At 43.0% G+C, this 21,207-nt stretch overlaps 1 protein-coding gene across 28 annotated transcripts in view; it reads right to left on the bottom strand.

The window, feature by feature from the left end:
* The window catches only part of DST (dystonin), a 310,022-nt gene that overhangs the window by 257,092 nt on the left and 31,723 nt on the right, over nucleotides 1-21,207 (bottom strand). For 20 of the 28 annotated variants that reach the window (XM_054197106.1, XM_054197080.1, XM_054197086.1 and 17 more), the window contains one exon: nucleotides 20,349-20,556. In XM_054197106.1, the coding sequence (XP_054053081.1) occupies nucleotides 20,349-20,556 (208 nt within the window). Of the gene's footprint in view, nucleotides 1-18,774; nucleotides 18,990-20,348; nucleotides 20,557-20,704; nucleotides 20,938-21,207 lie in introns of those variants that run through there. The other 8 variants (XM_054197092.1, XM_054197094.1, XM_054197098.1 and 5 more) reach the window with 5 other exon arrangements.

Below are 21,207 nucleotides of genomic sequence, written 5' to 3'. Positions count from 1 at the left end.
TACATTAAAATCTTTTCTTCTAGGGGCTGACACTTACTGTTAAACTTGTCTAATCTGTCAGAGGGTACAATGCAAACCAGCGCAACTCATTAGCTGCTAACTCATCATTTTCCTATCACAGTGAAAACAATGACTGAGCAGTAATCCAATTTCACTCTGCATCTCATATATTATTATTTACGGTGGCTGTTCTCCCTCGAGCTAGGCTGACTTGCCAAAAGGTAATGTGAGCAATTTCAGTTTTCAGGAATGATACAACTGGGGACCAACATATAACCTGATAAATCAAATGTGGCCAAATGACTGAGTCAGAACCTAAAATTAGGTAACCAGAGCAAAGTTAATGTAAAGAAAATTTGTATACCCTATAGCCGAATTACACAAATATGTTACAAAGTACTATACCATATACCATTTGCAGAGCAATGGCACCAAACAAGTAAACTTAGTAACTGGAAAACATGCATAGAATAGGTATTACGCATATCTAAAATAAGAAAAAGAAATGTCAGCAATCAAGCCAAACATATACCCCTCACAAATCAAGCTACACTAAGCACATACAAAAACAACCACCACGGCACAGGGAGCAAACTCTTGTATTAACACTTAATTAACCATGAGAAGATCCCTTCTAGATTCTTTTTCAGCTATGCCTAGCGACAACACGTTTGCAACATACATACTCTTCTGGCCACCTTTCTGTAAGAGTGGGTCAGTCATAAAAGAGCATTTATCCATCCCGCTGTGATACTTCATCAAGTAAAGAAATACAAGTGTGACATTTGTTCAGTTGTTCTTATCTGTACGTGCACTGTGTGATGGCACGCTGATTCCCCAAGTAACTTTTCTACTACTAGCAGTATCAAAATCTTACTAAAATACATGCAAGCATTACTGCATACTCCTTGCCCATCAAACCTAAGACCAAAGCAAGCACCTTTGGTGTACTCTGCACTTCATGATCTTAGGCTATTTTCTCAGCCAAGTACCCAATTTCTTCTCAATGCTCACATATAACTTTCTTGACTATTCAAGCATTGCTTGGAACACGTAGCAATAGCATCAAGCCTTTTATTTACACCAGTTTTTGTTCCAACCCTTCCTGTAATGTCATTGCTCTGAATTTGCTTATCCTATGCAATGGAATATTCCCTTATAAAATACCCATTTTAAATACAAACTGAATTCATAATTGCAAAAAACAACTTGTAAAGAGGTCAGGAAAAGCATCAGAAGCTTCTTATTCAAGCAGATGGAATACTTTATCAAACAAGTAAAAATCATAACAAATTCAATAACACTTTCATTAACTTGCAATTTTTCCCCACAGCTTAGTATTCAGAACAAAATTTTTTGCTCTAAATCTGCACATACAATTTTTCCAATCTTACCATCATGAAACTAAAAAACTAAATTTGTAAAAGTCTTTTTAGGACAGTTTTCAGACTATGCCTATCCTAGCAAAATAAACACCAGCCTGATGTTCCTGGGCACTATAATTAAATCCCCCAATTCTAGTAGGCTTTTGATGGAGCCATCCCTAGCTTGGCTTCAGTCCGTGCCAGCTGCCTGTCTCCCAGACAATTCTCAGCATAGTTCAGGGTGAGCATGGGTCACGCACCATTCCCAACAGAGCTTGCCTGCAGCCTAATCCGGAGAAAATTTCAGAGTACGGATGCAGGCTCTTCCATGGCAGTGGGCATCAGTATCACAGAATGTTCCTGATCCCGTTAATTTACTAGCATTGATGTAACCACAAGACTAGTAACTTTTACGTCAACTTTTTAATTGAGGTTTAAAAGTACCACAACAACCGACCTCAACTCCTTACCTCTAATCCTTATAAACATCAATCATGCTGTCTGCATGCATTCTGGAAAAGTCAATGCTGCCTTCCCAAGACAAGTGGGGTACTGTGAGGCCAGGCAATGAAGGGACACAGAGCGTATCAGATATATCAGGGTTACTCTGAGGCAAGTGTCAGATGTGCCTAGAAGCACGGTGCTCGTTGAAAGGAGAGTTAGTTACATCCCATTTCACCACTGAGCGTGAGCAGACAGACAAGGCAGCTAATACAGATTAGCTAATGTGCTGTAATCTCTCATTTTATCTTAGTCCAGAGTAATTCACCCGTTCTGCAACACCACACAGCAATTACAGTTCTTTCAGAGGCAGATAGGAGGTGCATAAACCCATGGTGCTTGTGAAGCTCAGTATTTCTGAACAGCAGAAATGACCACGTGCCCCATGTCTCATTGGATTACGGTGTGCAAATAGCGTATAGTCATACACTATTGGCAAGTGAGTCAGTATGGCTCCCAGTACACACGACCGGCCAACACCGTCCTCTCTAAGACAGACATGAAAGAGCCACTTCAGCTGCCTTGGTCAAGCAGCAGCTGAAACACTGCTCTCCTGAGCTGAAGAACTGATTCAGCAGTTAAGTCCAAAGTGTACTGCTTGTATTGCTTGGCTGTTTACAGTTTACACCACAATGCTGCTGTACTAACTCCAGTTCTCACCTATCCTTGGAATGGGTGGAGGATGCAGCAGCTGATCTCCTGGAGTGAGCCCTGATGTTCAGCTGGAAGAAAACATTACCAGACAGCTGGTATCTTGGCAAAATTAACTAGGTTATGCACTTTAATATCATCTGTGAAGACACAGCTGTGCCTCCCTAACTTTCACATACAACAAAAAATAGAGAAGGCAACAGTCAGTAAAAAAATATAAATCTTGGGAACATTAAACCTGTTTTTATTTCTTCTATACTAAACCTGGTTCTAAAGACAAGGGGAGTTTTAGATGAAAATCCATCATTCAGAAATGAACCACAGAGAAATTTCACAGTTCTGGTGAAATGCTGTTGCTTGGAGACTCAGGTAGAAACTTGTTGCTGAAATAACAGCTACCAAAAATAGCTCAAGCGATATTTGACTTGGCCTGAGGTCACGAAGGCAACATTCAGAGAAATGTGAGGGGAGATTCATAAATTTCAAAATCCCTGGATCCAAAGCTGACCTTGCAGCAATGGACTTCTTCACAGTTAAGAGAAGCTTTAATATCATAAGACAAGGACAAGACAGAAAAAATTTGTACCACTGGTTGGCAAGCTGAAATGTCATTAAAAAACAAAACAAAAAAGTTTCTTTAAATACAACAAATGGTCAAGGACTGTCAGTAACAAAATCTACATGAGACTGTGCAAGACCTTGCAAGAATCCCTCCCATACTTCCAACTGTACATCTCTAGTATGCTACAAAGAATATCATATAGCAGATAATCCCCTTCTCTAAACTAAAACATCCTGGGACTATAGGCAGCAGTTCCTATCCAGAGTATTTGATTAGCCAACAACCACATCAACTGCTGCAGCAGTTGCTGCAGATACTCCAGGTCTGGTTGGAGTAACTCCCACGTTACAGTGCGACATCAGACTGCGACAGACAAGGAAGCACATCAGTAGCCACAGAGACAGAGAGAGAACAAATGCATCTTCTGTCCACCTGAACAATTTGAATTACCATAAGCTTCTCCCTCCTGAGCGACAGGACACTGCAAAGCAGTCTCTGCACCATCATTTAAGGAACGTTTAACAATATTGTAAATAACCACTCTATGGAGGGGGGGGGGGGGGCAGGAAAAAAAAAAAAAAGTGTTGCATAGGGAAGGGAGGGAATGAGTGATTTACTGTGTGCAACTAGATTCAGCAGCAATGTGTTTATTACCCCGTGATGGCACTACTGGAGACTGATCAGCCTGACAGTTCTCTTAAGGCCCCTGGGCACATCCCAAACCACCTGGGTGATCTGAATTGCAGACTGAACATGGCTACTGCCCCCAGGCCTGCCCCGCTCGGAGGCTGTGGTGCTTGGCACCACAGGCAGGGTCTCTGTCAGCCTGGTTATCACACTGGGCTCCCAGTCCCTCACAGAGCAGCCAGTGCTTGATGCTCCCCAACAAGTTCCTCAGAGTTTCCAACCTCTTATCCAGATGACAGATTAGAAGGTATCATGGAAAAGGGAAATCATGGGTATCTTCCAAATCCTCACTGTTGTTTTCATAAAAACTGCTCCAGCTGCCTGACGCAGCCTCATTCTGCCATAATTTTTATAGATTTTCCTAACACAGATTGCTGTGTGGATCATGTGTTCTCAAAGGAGTGCAGGACATTATCAGTGCTTTTGATGAAGACAGCACATCCTCAAATGGCACTGTCATAACGTCTCTTTGTATTCTTGATGTTGACAGCTCTACATTTTATATGGGTTGTCAATGTTGAATATGTTAGTGGAATTTCTTTGGCTCTGGTCCTTTGTGGAAGTGTTACCATACAGTAGAGCTCAGTGTTTCATCCAATTCTTTGGATTTGGTATTAATATAAACATCAGTGAACAAAAAGCAATGACAGCCCTAGAGGCAAAGACCAGAACCTACACTTTCCTCTCCTGCACACCAATCTATAACTTGCTTTCCTTTCTGCCTTCTTACTCCTACATGTTCATGCAGTAACTCAGTTTTAAGAGAAAAACATTACATTCCCACCCAAACATCAAAAAACTTGTGGCATTCTGTGTTCCTAATAAGCAAAACTCTTCAAGCTCAGAGGCCTAAAATTGCATCTAATTCTCAGGCAAATACTCAAATCGCTGTTATTCTTATGCAAATTCACACAGAAGCAGCATTCAGGTTTGGATTAGGTTTCCCTGGTTAGTAAACCAAAGAAAACATTCAGGCAGTTTGCTCTCTGACCCTCGGCATACAGTGAACCCTAGGCAGAAGATGAGAGCATAGTCCCTAGGAATGCAATATTTCTGAGAAGGCACAAGATACCTAAGGGCGTTTTAAGCCAAATGCTGATACTCCTCATAAATTCAGATGCCTGAAGAAGTTAGTTGGCAGTGGTGGAAAGCAACTAACCTGGACTGCTGTACAGAGCATTCCAATTTAGGCAGGATTTAGGACTGGATTTTGCCCTTTGTCTTCTATATGGTCTTGTTACATATGCCCTTACTGCTAAACATCACTGAGTTGCATTAAGGCTTTGGTACCTCTCAGCCTTCATTTCTTGGTTGCACTGCACAAAGGAGTATTCTGTACACTGGGTGGTCTGAGGGGTGGGTATCAAATCAGCATAAGAACACAATGCAGAGCATTTCTTCCAAGGATCATAGTATTTCCCAAACATTAACTAATTATTTTTCCATATGCATGAAGCATGACACTCTCCTAGCTCCTAAGGGAGCTCTCTTCCCAGCTCCTTGGTGTCAAGTTAAAGTTACTTCTCAGTACCTTTTAAGTTGTGCAATGAACTCGTGCTATAGCTCTTCCTTCTCCATCACTGGGTTGTTAGGCTGAAGGATGAAGTAATTAAGCCCTGCTAATAATAATAAAAGCCATTATCGTCAGGAACACTTTTGATCTTCCTGTCAAGTCCCCATATAAAGGCAGTGCCTTTATCTCAATTCTTCACTTTCCGTCTAAGACTTTCGATGCTGCATATTCTCTAAACATTTTTCTGAGATCTACACCTCCCGAACAAACTATTTTATTGGTGTTACTAACACTTCAGTCCATCCAGGAATGAGAAGGGGGGGAACGAACAAAAAACCACATTAAATTAAAAACTCAACACTAAGAAGCCTTTAGTCCATCACATTTTAAGAGTAATTCCAGAGTTTCTTTAGGCGTTTCATAACAATTCCTACAGCACCATAGAGTAACAAGAGTTGCTTATTGCAGCTATGCTCCCCTGAGCAGACATGACAACTGCCAACTACTATGCCCATCTGAAATGAAATCACTGATCAGCCCTAAAACTGAACTTCTCCATACTCCTTTTGTATTAAAAGCTCAAAAGCATGATGAGAAGGGAGAAGCCTGATTTTTTTTCAAGTAAACAGACATCCATAATTGATAAAGTGCAAAGCAGATACCGTCAGAAAATTTGAATAAAGCTTCACCAAAGCTGCATAAACATATTAATTTTATGTTCACAGAAACTGCATCAATAACGCTGTCTTAGCACATCATTAAAATGCATTGTTTTCACAGAGCAGTTTTTCAGCTACACAATAATTTCTAGAATGGCCAACACTAAACAGGACGTGATATAACACAACCGGTCAGGAATGTACAGAAAGCCAAGCAGGTGTAGACCACACTCTAATATGAAAAGCTGCCATGCACAGATCATGAGGCCAGAAGAAAGGACAAGATACAAAGAAGGAAACTAAGCAGTGCTGGAAGCAGCGGGGCCTCCCCATGGAGGGTCCGTCAGGGCAGGGCCTGGCAGCCAGGGCCCATCCCACCGCCCCAGCCAGGAGCAGGGCGGCCGGGGGCACCGGGGCACCCCCAACGCGGGTCATCGGGCACCTCCCTGGGGACGGGGACAGGCTGAGGCCGGGCTGGGATGTCGGCCTCCAGGTGGGCCCGGACAAAAGCCACACTAACAGCAACTGCGATACCAATTAAAACATAAGAATAGCTTTACCTTGATGTCGAAAGTGAAAATGGCCCAACGGGTGAGATAAAAAGCCCCTCTTGCAGATAAAACTGTCGTCATACTAAAAATATCATCAGTAACTGACACATAAAAATTCCCGTTTACAAACTTCACAGGGAGATGCAGTTAGATCATGACGGATGCCACTCTTTATAAAGCAGTCAACAGTATCCATCAGGAGACTTTCAGCATGTGCAAGAGCAGGAGAAGAGGGAAATAAATATATGTAGTTGTCAAATTTAATAAAAATACCATTAGTGCCTTGCAAATAATAATTTAAAAAATATACTGCTAATTTAAAAGGTTAAATCTCAAAATCTTCATTCAGTCTTTATTTTTATTAATTGACTCAAGATATAATTTAACAGATACTTATTTGCCTGAATACAGAATGTACTGTCAGTTTTTTGGACAAGATTGGGGATCACCTGTTTTTAAAAGTGAGGAATCTTGTCCAAGACCTAGAAAAAATTCAGAAGATCAATGTGACACACACCCCTTATTTTTCTAAAGCTTTCCCATCCTATACCACAGACATTGTTAGATGATCGAAGGATGTTATAAAGTCATTTTTAACAAGGAAAGAGATGGCAATGTTGATCCCTTTTCACATGAACATTATGAAGTATGATTTACTCCAGTACCAGCAGGCTAGTAATCTAAATGCCCAATGCCAACAAGTAAACAGACACACGCTATAGAAGTTTGCTATCCCAGAAATGTTTCCTTAGCGAGACAGAAGCCCTATCCAAGCAATGGTTGAAAAATCAGGAGAGCAAACAAAACAAGAGAAGTAGTACCTATCAAAAAGAAAAGAGAATTTTGTTACAAATCAGGCAATACACAAGTCCATGGATGACCAGAATCAGGGAGGCAGTGAGACTCGGCAAGCTACCGCAATAGACAAGTATCTAAATAAACTCTTTACGAGCAAAGACCTAGTCTTTAAGACAACAATTTGTTGTTTCTTTCCCCACAACCTCCTTTACAGAAAAATTACCACATTCCACCACAGGAAGGAGTCTCAAAGAAGAAATGATGTAGCCACACAAGACACCTAAACGCAGCTACCCACAGGCAGCTTACATAGCCAACTACCATCACCTTACTGCAAATTCAGAAAGAACTTAAGGTATCAGAGAAAAAAGCTGCTTACAAACACTTACACTAAAATACATCACTATTCTCCAGATTATTTGCAAGAAATAAATGAAGAAGCTTGAGAAATTATTGATGCAGCTCTGATTAGGTCCACTGGGAGTAACTGGAAAGCATAAATTAAAACAACAACAAAAAAAATCCACCTAAGATACTGGGAAAGATACTGAGAATATAATGCCAAATTCCCATCATTTCTGCAATGATAAATCAAATTCCTCCATAATTGCTTGGACTCCTCTCAGTAAAAAACAAAAAAGGAGTGTGTGTGTATATATATAGGTAAATAGAGGGAAAATTTACATATATGTCCAAAAGCTGACTAGAAACAACTATGATATAGCATGTAATCCTTTTGTTGCCTAAAAATTACTTACAGAGTAACAAAGTCTTGAATCTTGGCTGCCTTCCAATGTGAGAAGAATGCTGTGGTTTTCCAGAAATCATCAATGCATTCTGCTTTTATTAAAGATTTAGAGAAGGCAGTAAACAAAAAAATGGAATCTTTTCTGATGATACAAATGTTTTCAGATTGGGAGAACTCCAAAATTTTAAGACTCAAAACCAACCTATTGAAATTTAAAAGATCATTAGACAATGACAGGAGATTAAATATCATTTAAACAAAAAGTAAAAAAGTATTGGGAATGACAAACAGAAGCTACCAACTGAACTACCAAGATCATCATCAGAAAACTGCCTGCTAACCTTATACTTGGTATTCTAGAACGATCTAAAAGAAAAAAATACATCAAAGGGAATTCTTAAATACATACCAAAGACGTATAACGTAAAACAGTAACGTAACAAAGGTACTACATACAATCACGCTGTCTCATCTCACAAAGCACATCAGTAGTAGGAGCACTGAAGTGCATGTACAGTCATTAAATGCTTTAATAATATGGCACCGAGAGAACTTAGAAGCATAAAGAGATTGTACAAGCTGAGATTTTTAATCGTAAAATACAGAACTAAAGGCATTTTAACTGAAATACAAAAAAAAAAATACAAAAACACCAAAAACGTTAAGACTCTTTTTTGCTTATCTGCTAGCCTGACAAAATAAAATTGCAAGCAGACCCCACTATCTCACAGAGCATCTAAGCCATTTGTCAACACTAACTGCTAGTAATTGAGATAAATACTGTGATGGCCTGTTTATTTACTCAGAAGAAGAAAAAAAAAAAGGCAAATAAATCAAACTTAAAATTATTTATCAGCTGAGTCATTAAGCCAATACATGGAAAACAGATCTTGGCGATTTAAAATGCAGTTAAGATACAGAAGATGTCTTAGTGCATTGCATAATTAACTAACTTGGTCACACACAGCAGGGAGGGAGCATTTACTTTCACTGGCAGCAGGAGGTCCAAGCTGAAACCAGACTGACTCTCACCCTAAACAGCAACGCTTGCACATCCAGGTGCCAGTTAGAGTAATGAAACCAAAAGCTAAAGAAATACAGCAATTTCAAAAGAAATGACCATGTCAGTGTCAGTCCTCTGAGCATTCTTCTCTCTCAGCACTTTCACTGACAGGGATTAAACTCTACACTTGAAACGCTCTCACAGCAGGCCTCCAGCAGCTCAGTACATGACCTGAGACTCGAGTCCCAGTCGGCTTTATCCCGACTGTAGGAACTCAAGTTCACAGCAGGAACCCGCACACAGGCACATAGCCTGAGAAATCTCACTCCACACACATATATTTCTTACATTTGATTATGATAAGGAAAACCTCAAATGCTTCTCTACAGCTTGAACTACAGCTCAGGGAGTGAAGCCCGTGCTGCTCCCTAGGGCTAGAGCCAGTGCTCTGCTGGTGCTCTCCGCACCACGGCAGGCAGGAGGAGACTGCAACCAAGCTCTCCTCTTTTTCCACCATGACTGGGAAGGGACCAGTCTGAGCAGGAAGAATGATTCATTTCTCTGCAAAGTTGGCACGGGGACGAGGTGAGGGGCAGGTGTGTCCCACAAGAAGGCCCTCAAAGCAAGCTGACCTTCTGTCTGCATTTCGTAGGTGCAGGCCTACAAAGAATCCAATCTACAAGGAATCCAACCTACAGCCAAAAAGTAATCTGAAAGCGATGCAGGAAAGAAAAAAGGGGAACCAAGGGTAGACTCACAGCAGTCACGCTGTATCTTCCAGACACTAGGAATAAAGCCTTTTATTAAAAACAACTTCCCCTTCCCTCCCGCCCGCCCCCCGAGGTATTTCTTACTAGGAACACAGAAGAGGACATGCAGCCTTCTATGAAGAAGTATGCCCTGAAGAAGGCAAATGACAAAAGGTCAGAGATGGGTAGACTCAATAAAGCAGACTGGCTGGGGAAGCACAAAGAAAAACTCCAACATCCAGCACAAACTGTACAAAGATCATCAACAATTTAGTCATACATCTAAACCTCCAACAGACCGTTCACAGTGTTGTTCACTGAAATGACTACAGAAATCTAGGCATCTACTTGTAGCACCAAATTCAGAATACATTTCATGCTTAGAATAAAGATGATCCTCCACGTTCTAGTGTTATTTAATCAAATCCATACATTTGGTATTAAACTGCAAATTATTGCAGAGCCACACATGCATTCACAGTGTAAACTTAATTCTCTACATTCCGTTGAGTATTATGTGGTTCCCAAAGCCAAAAAATGCTTTGGTATGATAGTAAAAATATCCAGGCATAAACATGTATTGTTTCTAGGACACTAACGTTATCTTTATAAATTAGATTATAACAGATTTAAAACGTTTGATGCTGCAAACTAAGATAACTGCTCAGTGCTACTGTAAACCCACTGCAAACAGGATGTTGGACAGTTGGACCAATTCAGTGTAATACAAGATCTGAAGGAAATGCATATCCGTGAGAAAGCAAAAATAAATGTACAATTTAAGTAGAAACATATAATGCCTACATGAATCAATTTGATTTCATTTGATACAATTTGCAACAGAAACAAGCAGAAAATTAGAATTTGGAGTGACATTCTCAGAGGTAGGCTAGATCTGGCCTCACAAGGAGCATACGGACTTTATTAACAAGGGCTCTATTTTAAAAAATTGAAACAGAACAATGCAAAAGTATCCTGTTGAGCCTGGTAAAATTATAAAGTAATTTCATCAAGGGACCTAATCAACTTTGGCTTTCTTCCTGTAGCTCATCTGTGTCTGGTCTTCTCTCCTTTAAAGAGACACTGAGCCAAATGCCGCTTTAACTCTACTGTAAACTGGACGTCAACAAAAATTATCTGCAAAGCAGAAAAACAAAAACCTACCCAAAAACCACAACAAATGTTTCTCAGCAATGGTTTTGTTAAAAATTCAATGAAGGGAGTAGAAGTTATAAAGCCTGAGAAAAACATTTGCTCTGCAATACAAAGAAAATTTCAGTATGTTCGAAAATGTCCTTTTTAACTCTGAAATCAACTTTCCTTCTAAAAATTAAATTTTCCTCCAGAGAAGACTTCATATTCAAAACCTTCCAAAAACTGAGTTTTAAATACAGAACTAACCTGTAATACGTGGTATTATAATGTGGTTTCCAGCATCAGGTTACAAACCAAACAAAGTGTTGTCACTGGGAGAGAATTTCCAAGGCACAAACAGCAACAAAGCACCTAATTTCAATTAAAAGTCATTGAGGCTACCAAACTGCTATGTGTGCTTTTGAAAATATCCTACCCTGAAACCAGGATTATCTTAGCAAAAATACCTTATTCCCAGAAGTTATGGATGACTACATAGCAGTGGCTTCTCCAGACAAATGCTCAAGTCATTTCCTAATTTCTAGGACATACTGTAAATCCTTTATCTCTAAATTAAAAATTTATCTAAAGGCAAAGTAACTTAAAGCATTAAATATTTATAAACATCAATAGTTGAGTTCCTGAATCCTACCAAAATGAACAGTTTTGTTTGAGTAAAAACCACAGCATCGCAAATGCTATTCCTCTCTCGAAAAAGCTCTTTTGCTAGAACTGCTCAGGATGCTTTATTATTACCATTATTACTGTAAAACATCTGTCCAAATGATCACATGTATTTTCTAATGCTGCTGCTACTGTGCCTAAAAGACCTTGTCACATGAGGAATGCTCAGACTGTAACCTGATCATGCAGAATAGTCTCCAAGCACGATGAGAGGATATCCATTTCAGTATCAAGCAAAAGACGTTTGAGGACTTCTCTGTTCACCTGTAGTCTCATCTGTAAATTGCCTGAAACATCCATACAAAAGATCTATAAAGAGTCAGATTTTTACCCATTTTGTGAACTAAAACACATATGCGTCTCTCTAATCCCAGTATAGAAGAGCTCTACTAATTTTAGATCCAAGTGGTGCAAAGTGTCATAGCTGTCAGATAGCTGGATACCTGAATCTCAGGCCAAACTAATTTAGTTTTCCAACAGAATTAGGGTATGAACTTCACTTAATTGCCGATCTGTACTTATATGCATTGTAGAACACATTATTAAACACTATAATTTCACATATTAACTACAAAACTGAACAATGAAAATAGATTTCAAAGCAAGCCAAGTTCAAAAGGGCCATGTGGCTATAATCAAGAGCAGATTTTGGCCTATGCTACTGAAAAGCCCATCAGACGTCTAATCCTCCTTGTCTTACAGAAATAGTTACACTAATTGTGTAATTGCAATGTGCAGAATTTAACCCTCAATATATTGCCTAGAATCTTCATCTTTTCACAGATCTGCAGCTATTGTCAGTTTGTTTAAAATGTACAAAATCCTGAGAGCTGACAGATTATGCTCCACAACAGAACTACGTATTGACCAGGTATAATGAAACTAAATCCAGAAACACACTAACTTGCTTTTAATGCAGTTAAGGCCAAATTAAATGCCCTAGAGGATGACTGATTTCAGCAGGAATATGCCTTATTAAAGGCTGAGCTATTACTTGGGCCCCAATCTTGGGAAGAGGCTTGCGTGGTTGAATTTGTGACGCCAGTGTATTCCCACAAAAGCATCGGAGCCTGCCTACGCAGATCAACTTGTAAGATCCAGCTATTAACATGCTCTTCAGGATTTGACCCACAGACTGAAGTGTCTTTGTAAGCATTGTTTCACCTGTTTGAAAGCTGGGTTGACAGAAAGCATTCAGTACATGAATATTTTCACCCACTACAGAAAATCAAGGCTTTGTTAAATTAAACGGCTTTAATGATGTTTTACAGGAAACATTTCAGGCATGCAGCAATAAGCTGCATTCATATTTGACATTTACAAAACTTTATTCTTTAAGCCTGAACTTATCAAATACTTGCACTTAACTTTAAGCATGTGAATAAGCCCATTTTTATTTTACAGAGCACTTAATTCCAACTACATGCTGAAGTCCTACCAAAATGATGGAATAAATTCCTCAAACCAGGCATGTTTTAAACAGTGTAGAGGGAAAAAAAGTATAACCTGGGTTTCAAGCAAAATATCATTAGCGATTAGGAAAACAGATCACAGCAAACAATTGGAAACACCTCAACGAAAACTATAAACTGTACCAGAACAAGCCTTTTAACACAATGATGACTGAAGGTTATTTTCTTTTTTTTTTTTTCTTTCCCCCCTCGCCCCATACTTCACCACCCCCAGTTTTGGCCATTAAAAAAGGAATTATGGAATATTCCTGTGAGCTCCATTTAAAAGATGTTGCTGACTCAATGAGAATCAGGAAGTACCATAAAAGCAATGAAACAGACCTTTGATCTCTGCCCCAATTCACATACCAACGATATTTGAATTGATGGACAAATTCTGCCTGCCTTAGTCATCCAAACAGGTATCTGTTAAAGCCTGGAGCCTATATTTACCATCAAACTCAGCTTCAGAAACTGCTGCCCAAATCTCGACAACTTACACATAAAAAAAACTCGCTGAATTGGCTAACATTCAGGTTCTTACTATTTTATTCCAACAAAAAAAAAGATCATTTCAACTTAGCTCAAATGAGGCGCTCATACAAGGCAAACCAGCAAGATTTCGTTCCTATTTAGGATGAAATGCACTGAAAAGTCTCATCTCCAAGAAATTTGAAAGTGAGAACTTTCTGCTTAAAGAAGGAGGAATGCTGAAAGAGTAAAACTGTAGGTTTTACATTTTTACATGGCCCAAGGTGTCCATTAATTTTATTTGACTTCATACAGCAGAAAATGCCTTACATTTCCATCCCTAATTGAAGGCACTTTCTCTTGGCTAAAATCCTCCATTCCTGGGAGGCTAACCTGATGTAGGAAATGTGCTAGGAACAGGGGAAATGACAGTATCATCATGCTGAAGACTTGCATGATGGCAAAGAAAGGATAAGGTGACATGCATCTGGATAACCCACACGTACCCTTCACTAGAGAGCAAAAAACCCTGTCCTATTTGAACAAAAAAAATGATCAATTCCAAGGCTAGAAACTACCAGCTCATGAAAAGAGGTGGAAGAAAACCGTGCAAGGTGGAAATTCCTTATACACCCTGCAAAACTAATACCTATATGCCACCAGTTTTTGTTATGCCAAGGAGAAGGAAAACAAATTAAAAGCACCTAATCAATTACTCGCACCGGTATTTCTTTCTGAGTTCAAAATCAGAAGCCCTGAAGCAGGAGATCTGATTAGTTCACAGCCAAGAGCCCAGACGAGCAGGATTTCTGCAGGCTGTAAGTTCAGACCCCCAAGTTCAGAGTATAAACAAGGAAATTCAGAAATTCACAAGAGCCAGCAGCATCTGCCATGGCCCCTCCTCTGTTTGCTCTATGAAGCCATCTCTGAAGAACAACATCCCCGGACTAAGTCTGTTACCAAACACATTTAGGAGCATACAAATTCCTAAAATGCAGCAGCAGCTTTGTTTTCAGACGTACTAAAACCATTCTGAGCGAATGGTCCCTTCCTGAAGTCAGCTCAAAGGAGCTGGACGACAGGCATCTATTGAATTTTTTTTAATCTTAATTCAAAAACTGTACCCAAACAATATCAGAACAGCTTTACTTGACGCTACCCTCCATCAATCACTAGGACAAATTACATTACCTCTGAACCCTACACAGGCAACAAAACGCAGCAGATGACCTGCTAGCGCTCATCCATCTCCAGCGTCTTTGTTTCTCAGAATACAGAAAGAGAACTGTTTGTGGTGCTTCAGCTGAATGTGTAGCATTACAGATCTTTCTAAAGCAAGAGAAAAATGCCAATAGCGAAACAGAATGTACCAAAGTTTAAACAACCCAACCTGAGTTTTGCTATCCCCAGTCCCAGACCTTCCCCTCCTTCCTACACAGACAGAGGCCATTCAGTGAGCCCAAAGTACCCTAAGGAAGCAGCAATCAAGCATCCAATCCAAAGAAAACATTTATGTGGTACCTTTCCTATCCCTGACAGCAATTTAGTCAAGTCCCTGAATATCAAGGCTGTATTTTTCATGGGCAGTCACGTCAAGCTGAATTTTCTAATACATCTGCTTCTTACAGAGCCACAATCTACAGCACTAAAAGGTCTGCACGGGCCAGATAACCCTATATATTTTAAGCTTTTATAGCTTACATGGTTGTTAAGAACGTTCTTGAATAACTGTGATTTACTCAATGCTAAGAATTAGCTCTTTTTCAGAGACAGCATACAATCATTAACAGATGCGCCCATTTCAATAATGATGTCAAAGGGAGGCAACTTTGTTACATAATTGTTCAAAATCTTGCAGAAAGAAGGTTGTTGCAATTGGTATTTAAATAAATATTTACTTGCTGAACTGAAAAATACAGAAGAGTTTTACCTGAAGTGAACTATACAATTTCACAGGGATCACATATGCAAGTCTTGATTCTTGGTGTACTACTGAAGATTTATACCAGAGTAAATCTAATGAATGCATGCAGTTAGAGCTTAAAATGGCAATCTTCAAATATTTAATACTCAAATCCTGTTGGTATGGAACAATGCATACCTATGCCATCTGACAGAGATGGCATTAATATTTTAAAAATTAAATGTATATGAAATACTATGGGACATTTTCTTAGTTACCAAGAAGGCTGCAGCTGACAATAATTTTATTAATTTTTGTTCCCAGGCAACACTGTGATAACTTACAAAGCAGAAAGACTAATTTTTTTTAAGTTCTTTACAACCTTCTAGAGAACTCAAATACAGTTTTTGAGATAAAGCTGAACTGTTAGTTATATTAACAAGTATTTGTACGATTTCTCATCTTCCTATTCAGTCACAAACAAGATGTGAAATACATCAAATGTTTCAGATAAAATATACTGGGCATTTTATTGCCACTATCACAATAGAGGCTTTGCCTTTGAATTCCTAGAGGTGCTAGCAACAAAGAAGCATTTTTTTCCCTTGACTAAGTAGCTTGACTGAACAAGATTTCTAAATCATCTGAGATAACGTGACTTTTTCTCCTCCACCAAAATGCTTTAGAAATACTGCCAATGAATTACTACATGAACCAAGAAAAAAAAATATGACAGCCAGCAACTGAGCTGACCAAGAATCAGAAACCACCACTCTTCTCCCACAGCAAACAGCTCTTCCGTGCCATCACAGATTTAGCAAACAGTTGCCTAATTATTTGCTGTCACAGCCAGAGACACGGTCAGCAGACAGAATTTGGAGACGTACAAATATCCTGGTTTTAACTGTTAAAGCAACAAGGTACTCGCTAGTGCACGGTCTTCAAGATCCACAGCCTACTTTGGCTGCAGAAACGGACAAAGAGTAAAATTTCACTTTTCCACATTTAAAATGGGCTGCTTTTCTCTTTCTAAATCAAATGGCCCAAATGTCTTAATGATGCGGCATCATATGATCCCAAGCCTTCCAAGACAGGCAATGAATTTCGTACAGCTGACTCTGCTAGTTACAGTACTCAACAGCTGGGGCATAGATAATTTGGCTCCCTGATAATGCCCTAAATGAATACGAGAGCGTTCTGCAAACTGTAGAAAGGAAAAAAAGAACTATTGGCATTACAATTATTGATTGCAGCTCGCCTTAAAAATATAAAGTCAACGTGGTTTGCATTTGATTAAGAAAATTACTAAAGGCAGTGTTTACGAAACTGAGAAATTCAGAGAAATGGCACTCCCTCTTCAAAGCCTATATTGTAGCAATTCTTTTCTGATTAGATCAGCTCCCATAGCAAGTCATCAGAACAACAATCACTGTAGTGAAGTCATACTACTGGGACTCGGATGGGAAATCATGACCGGCTTGAAAACACATTTTAAAAAATAATGTGTTTTCCAGGTTTCCAATATATCTTAATTAAAACAAGTCTGAATCTTTACCTTTGCTCCCAATGGCTGAATAAAGTATACCTCGAGCAGCAAAACACAGCGTACTGATATACTGAGTATGACACTAAAAACTAAGACAACAGAAATTGGATCCTCCCAAATAATTTCACTATTGGACTGTCACTGAAAATAGCATGTGAAAGGACCCGATGTTACCTCCATAATATGATATACACTCAAATATTTCCAGAATGTGCTTTATTTCTAATACAGATGTTAATTAGTTTTAGGAATTTATTTTTATTAAAATCCCTTTGTCCCCCAACACTTAAAAAACAAACCTTCCAGCCCTGATACCAATAAAGCTCTCACTGAAATAGGGGAAATTAGGCCTAATATCTTTCCCAGATTTTTAAGCAAGTAGACAAACTGGTATGAGAATGAATCTTATTAAACCTAACTCTAGCAGCAAATCAAAGGTAATCTAAAGCAGAATCACAGTGCTTTGGATTAGCACCAGAACAGAAAAACAAGTTTTCTCAGTGTGGTTTTTTTTTTAATTTAAAAAGTAAACAATCTACTTGCTTTAAAATTTTCCAAAAATCAGTTCGGCTACATATAAAGTAATTGATGACTTAAAAAGACAGGAGAGAATGGAATAGAGATGTGCTTTTGAAGACGACCTATCACAAACCATAATTATTTCTTAACTAAAATGCACTAATGCATTTCAGCACAGAAATAGCGCACATGCTCCATAGCTGCATTGACACAATGGACAACAGACACAAAGGAGTCATTAGTCAATACTGCTAATGACACATGAAACTGCCAGTGACACAGGTATAAACTAGACTCGGACCTGAAAAGTTCTCATGTCAAAATAACCATCTGTAGAGGGTTTATTTTTCAAAATATTATCACTATCAACCCAAATTAAAAAAGGCCAACTATCAGTATCTTCAAATCAACCTGTCTTAAACTATGCCACTCCCATTCCCATCAGTGGAAACCATTTAACCAAAACCTTCAGAACAGACTTAAAACATACAGCTGAAAAATTTCAGGTATAAAATCTAAGCCATCCTTTTCCCAAACATTACAAAAGGATTCAGTGCTGCAAATGTCAACATATGCTGTGACATGCTGTAAAAACTATTTCTGAGATGAAGATTCAATCAGAACATTTAACTCAATCCCTTTTTTACTTGAATTAAAATCAGAGCCGTAACACTTTTGATAAGCATTTTCAGATTTAGTATCAGTGAATCTACCGAAAAACAGTAATGAATCATGTCTCTCAAGCCACGGCTTCCATTCTGACGAATTTAAGAAAGCAATGTAATTTGCATTTCTAGCAAGATAAATTTAGCTGTATGCATCTTTGTTACGCTAAATGCCTTTTTTCCTTATTTTCCAACATTCGATGAAAAAACTCAGGTGCTACATGAACCAAGATCACTCTTTGCCCGACCACAAAAAAAAATAAAAATAAAAAGGTCAACATAAACTGAAGCTTTAAAGACAAACGCACACCGAGATGTACATGACCGTGACTGCATTTCACCCGAAAAATACATTTTTAAACACAAGAGAGTGCGTTTCACCCACTGGTGAGGGACAGACGGTATATTTATTTATGGCAGGCGCCGCCGACGTCCATCCCCGCAGACGGACGGACGGACAGACACCAGGCAGGGACCCGGGGCCGCCGGTCACCCCTCACGCCGGCCCGGCTGCTCCCCGCGGACCCCGCAGCGCCGGAGCCGCCCGAGCCCGCAGCCGCCACGCCCGGGGGGCAAGCGGCAGCCCCGGCAGTGCGGCGGGGCGGGCTGCCCTACCTTTGTATCTCTCCAAGACATCTTCATAGGCTTGCAGGTACTCCTGCTCCTCGGCGTAGAAGTAGGCGCCGGGGGAGAGGTAGCCAGCCATGGCCGGGGGCTAGCCCTGCCCGCTTCCCTGCGCGGCTGCGGGCAGCCAGAAGCCGCGGGGACGGCACAAGAAAAAAAGCCAGCGGCTAACGGGAGGGAGGGCGGAGAGACGGGCGCTGCCAGCCCGGCCGAGGAAACGCCCCCGCCGGCCGCTCGGGTGTCGGTAGCCGCCCCTCGGAGCGCGGAGGGGGCGGCCCCAGCCCGGCATCCACCGCCGCCGCCTCGCGCCGCAGCCCCCGAGCTCCAGCCCCATCGCCGAGGCACCGCCTGCTCTGCCCCCGAGCCACCTCCCACCCGCCCCTGGTGTTTCTTCCCCGTCCTTCCCTAGGACGAGGAGGGTGGCGGCCGCCGGGGCGGGGACACGACGGCCACGGCACAGACGGGGCCGGCGGGGACACCGCCGCCCTGCGGCGCTGGCGCTGAGGGGCCGAGCACGGCGGACGCTGATCGGGGGGGCGGGCAGCGACCCCGCGGGCAGCCGCCGCCGCTGGCAACCAGCCAGCGCGGGACCCCCCGCAGCGCCGGCGGCGGGGCGGAGCGGAGCGGGGGCAGGCGCGGCCCCGGCCCTGGCGCAGGTGTCCTCACCGCGCCTGCGCCCCGCCGCCGCCTCCCGGCCCTGATCCCGGCGCCGGGCCCGCCCCGAGCGGTCTCTCCTGCCCTGACCCCGGCACGGCCCGGCGCCGGGCCCCTGCTCCCCGCCTCCGGGGGGCGGCGGTGAGCCCCACGGGCGGCCGGGCCGGGCCGGGCCGGTTCGGCTCCGCAGCCTCCCCCCGCGGCTGCCGAAAGCCGGGCCCCGCAAAGCGCTGCCACCGCGCCCTCCGCTGCCCCCAGCAGCACCCTTAAGATGCGCTACCCTGGGAAATGGTGTCCCGGGAGGGCACCCACGGAGGCGCACACAAAGGAGGGGGGGGAGCAACAGCGGCGTCCCCGGGGAGCACCGAGGTCCGCCGCATCTTCCTAGGATTCGTTTACAGGCGGTTTCCAGCTTTCGCCGGGGAGCAGCAGACCTCCGCCCTATTTTCGACATCATTTGCGGCCGGGCGGCAGACCAGCGCCCGCCCGCGCCTCCGGCACACCGGCCCCGGTCCCCATCCCCCCCGAGCGCGGCCCTTGTCCCGCACGGACAAAGAACCGGCGCCTCGCCCTGCACACACCGTGGGGCAGCACCGCCCGCCGCCTCTCCCCGCTCCCACCCGAGGAGGTGGGCTGCTCCCGCGGCCTCCCGGCCAAAACGCCGGCACCGGCTGACACGGCCGAGGCCGCTGCTGCGGCCCCCGCACCGCTAATGCGTTTTCCCATGAAAGTTTAATGGGCGCACCTGCGCCTTTTTCAGCTCGCTTCCCCTCACGCATCAATTCACCTGGCCGGAAAACGCAGCCAAGAGCTTAGTCACCTCCCGGAGGGTCCGCGTTCAGAAACGCGAGGGAGGGGGGATCCCTCTGCCCCCCGGCCGCCCGCCCCGTCAGCCCCCGGCCGCGCCTTACCGGCGATGCGCACCACGGCCCTGTCGGCAGGGTCCAGCACCGAGCCGCCCTGGATCTTCCGCTTGGACCGTTCGTGTTTGGGCAGGTTCCAGGGCAGCGTGTCCCCCGGCGCCGGCGACACCGTCCCCGACCTCTGGCTGAAGTCCTCCTCGTCGGAGAGATCGGCGGAGGACGACATGGAGCATCGGTAGGACGCGTTGCCGGAGCTCTGCACGGGGAGACAGACAGACAGTCAGAGTGCCCGGGGAGCCGGTGGGGACGCGGGGCCTCCGGTAGCACCGGCGAGTACCCGCCCCGCGTGGCGTGGAAAAGCATCTCACGGGAAAAGGAGGTGAGGGGAGAGGGACGCCGCTTACCATTGCTGTGAATTTGGGGAGGAGGGGGGAAGAAGGGGAGGTGTGCCGAGCACCGAGGGTAATCCTCCCAAAAAACAGCCAGTCTCTAGTGGGAATGCATTTGGAGGGATGCGTGGGGAGAGCCGCGGCCGGCGGCTGGGCAACCAGCTCGCAAATGAGCCTCCCCCTTCCCCAACAATAAACCCAGCAGCAGCAACAACAAGCGGAAAAAAAAAAACCTTCCGGGCTACAAATCGATAGCGTTTGGCTCCCCCGCCAGGAGGAGGGAAAGATTTGCCATCGCCGAGCTGCTGCTGGCGAGATCGTTCGTGTAAATCCGTCTCTGGGGAAAGACCCACGCCCGCGGACGGCCCACGCCGGGCTCTTTGTTACCGCCCCGCTTTGCCAGAACAGCCCCGCGGCGAGGGAGGGAAGGGGATGGGGAAGGGGAAAGGGAAACAGGATTTCTCAGAGCAGTCCTTTGGGATAGCGGGGCGCGACAGGCAGCTTTGGGTCACGCTTTG

This window comes from Rissa tridactyla, chromosome 3 (genome assembly GCF_028500815.1).
Source record: "Rissa tridactyla isolate bRisTri1 chromosome 3, bRisTri1.patW.cur.20221130, whole genome shotgun sequence".
NCBI lineage: Eukaryota > Metazoa > Chordata > Aves > Charadriiformes > Laridae > Rissa > Rissa tridactyla.
Note: the sequence above shows the minus strand (reverse complement) of the source record. Positions and strands in the feature narration are given on the sequence as shown.